This window comes from Penaeus vannamei, chromosome 33 (assembly GCF_042767895.1).
Source record: "Penaeus vannamei isolate JL-2024 chromosome 33, ASM4276789v1, whole genome shotgun sequence".
NCBI lineage: Eukaryota > Metazoa > Arthropoda > Malacostraca > Decapoda > Penaeidae > Penaeus > Penaeus vannamei.
In genome coordinates, this window is record NC_091581.1 from 23,060,541 (window position 1) to 23,063,220 (window position 2,680).

Below are 2,680 nucleotides of genomic sequence, written 5' to 3' on the forward strand. Positions count from 1 at the left end.
TATACTGAAAATTACATAAACACCACAATATCATTATGTAAGGTAATGTAATGACATCGACACCATAATACAATAACATGAATGATGATGATAACAGCAAAAGAAATTAACACTAAATAGCGAAGGCCGAATCCGACAACCCTAAATTTGAAACGATCTGAAAGCAGAAAATTCCATACCTGACCTGGTATACCCACAAAAGCCTCTGACTTTTCATCAACTAACGTTTCTCTGCTTGCAACTTGCAACGTCTCTCTTTTGATCCCTCTTTCCCTTCTTCAACCTATCAAGTTGTTTCTTTTACCCTCTTTTCATCCGCATATTTCAAAAACTTAATAAAGGAAAATTAACATAATATAATGGGAAAATTATAATACCAAATTATCATAATCATAATAATAACAATGAAAATAATAATGTTATTGATAAAGATGACAATGATAGTTATACTGTTCATGATCGTTGTAATAGTAATAGTAATAATAATTACTTTTACTATCCTTATTATTATTATAACAACAATAATATTTATGTCCATAATAATGATAACAATAATAATAATGACAATATAACCATCACTACTACTACCACTACTTGGAACTAGTAAAATAAAAACATTTATATCAATATTATTATCAATAAATACAATTACAGTTACTACTACCAATACCGCTTCTGCCACATACTAATACTACTTCTGATATGTACATAGTAACAATAATAATAATAATATCATAATCATAACAATGATGAAAATAATGAATGTAACAATAATAATAGCAAGACGAATGATGGCAATAATGAATATGAGATTAACTGCAATCATAATGATGATAATCATGAGCATAATAACAACAATAATGATTATTATCAACGCTATTACTAATATTGTTATCATTAAATTAATAAAAAGAATCATAATGATGATAATAATAACAAAAATAATGATAATAGTAACAATGTCAACAACAATAATAATGATAAAAATCATAATAATGATAGTAATGACGACGAATACGAATATAACAATATTGATTACAATCATAATAATAACAATGGCAATGAGTAAGAAAATAATAATAATAATGATAATAATAATATTAATAATAATAACAACAGTAATAATAATAATAACGATAATCATGATGATGATGATGATGATGATGATGATGATGATGATGATAATTATTATTATTATCATCATCATTATTATCATTATATCAATATGAATAATGATAATTGTTTATATTATTATCGTTATCATCGCTACTATCATTAACAAAATCATTAATACTATCTTCATTATCATTACTATCATGATTATTATTATTATTATTATTATTATCATCATCATCATTATTATCATTCATAATTCTATCATTTTCATTAATATCATTATCATTTTTATTATCATTATTATTACCATTATTATTATTAACAACATTATCATTGAAATCGTCATTATTATCATATTGCTGAATTATTTTTATAAATCTTATCACCCTTGTTATCAGTATTATTAAGATTATCATTGTCATTATCATTATCATCACCATTGTTATTACTATCATTACCATTATCACTGTTATTTTATCATTATTTTTACAAATAGTAGTAGTAGTAACATAAGCTATCATTTTGACGGGTATGATATTGAAAAATAAATAATAATGTTGATGTTGATGAGGAAGATGATAGCAACGATAATAATAATAACTAAGACAACATAAAACTATAATGATGATGATAATGGTAATAATAATAATGCCGGTGATGATCATAATGATGATAAAATAATAATAATAATAATAATAATAATAATAATAATAATAATAATAATAATGATAATAACAATAATAGGAATAATTATAACAAGAATAACAATTACAGTAACAACAACAATAATACTAACAAAAATGATTTATCAATAACATTATAATAGTGAAAAAAACAACAATAGTAATAAAAATGATGATAAAAATAATATCAACAATAACAATGATAATAACAATAATAATATAGCAATAACAACAACCACTACAACAATAATAACCAATAATAAATCATTCCTAACAACAAAGTAGTCTTTCGATGCCATGATGAAAACAACTAACAACTTCGCTATCTAATTCGGACACTTACGATCTGCCATATAATAGCAGCACAACGCATACCGTTTCGATGATCAAACACCGATATTGCGAAAGATTTATGGTTTCCGAACGCATTGTGGTTTCTTTGCAACATAACAATACAAATAATCAAATAGCAATCAATATCACATGGCATATAACCTAAGCGTAATTTATTTACATTGCTAAATGTTATTTCGTCTTCGGATGAACTTTTGAATCAACGTGAACCCATGAATATCGTATTTGTGCTATAGCTTTCTCGCTACGCTCTCACTGTGGGTTGCCCTATGCACTAATGTGTGATTTCGTTAAAAGTGATGCGATACTTACGTCCTGGATGGATGTCACCTTAGAAGATATTTTACCTAGATCCATATTAAGCACCGGTAGAGCCATTTTGCAAGGTCATCACCCTGGGATAAGTTCACACGCGATTTACAAAAAAATAAATAACAGAGTCACAAAATCATGGTGATTATATTGGTCTCGTGTAAGATGCGCGGGAGCATGATGGCGATGCGTGGTACTCTCTCCGAGGCGCGGAT

General features: G+C 26.3%; 1 protein-coding gene across 1 annotated transcript in view; it reads right to left on the reverse strand.

The window, feature by feature from the left end:
• LOC113822760 (adenylate cyclase type 5) overlaps positions 1–2,680 on the reverse strand; it is a 293,919-nt gene extending 291,239 nt beyond the window's left edge. The window contains exon 1 of the mRNA XM_070145395.1: positions 2,466–2,680. Within this exon, the coding sequence (XP_070001496.1) occupies positions 2,466–2,531 (66 nt within the window). The 5' untranslated portion in view covers positions 2,532–2,680. The remainder of the gene's footprint in view (positions 1–2,465) is intronic.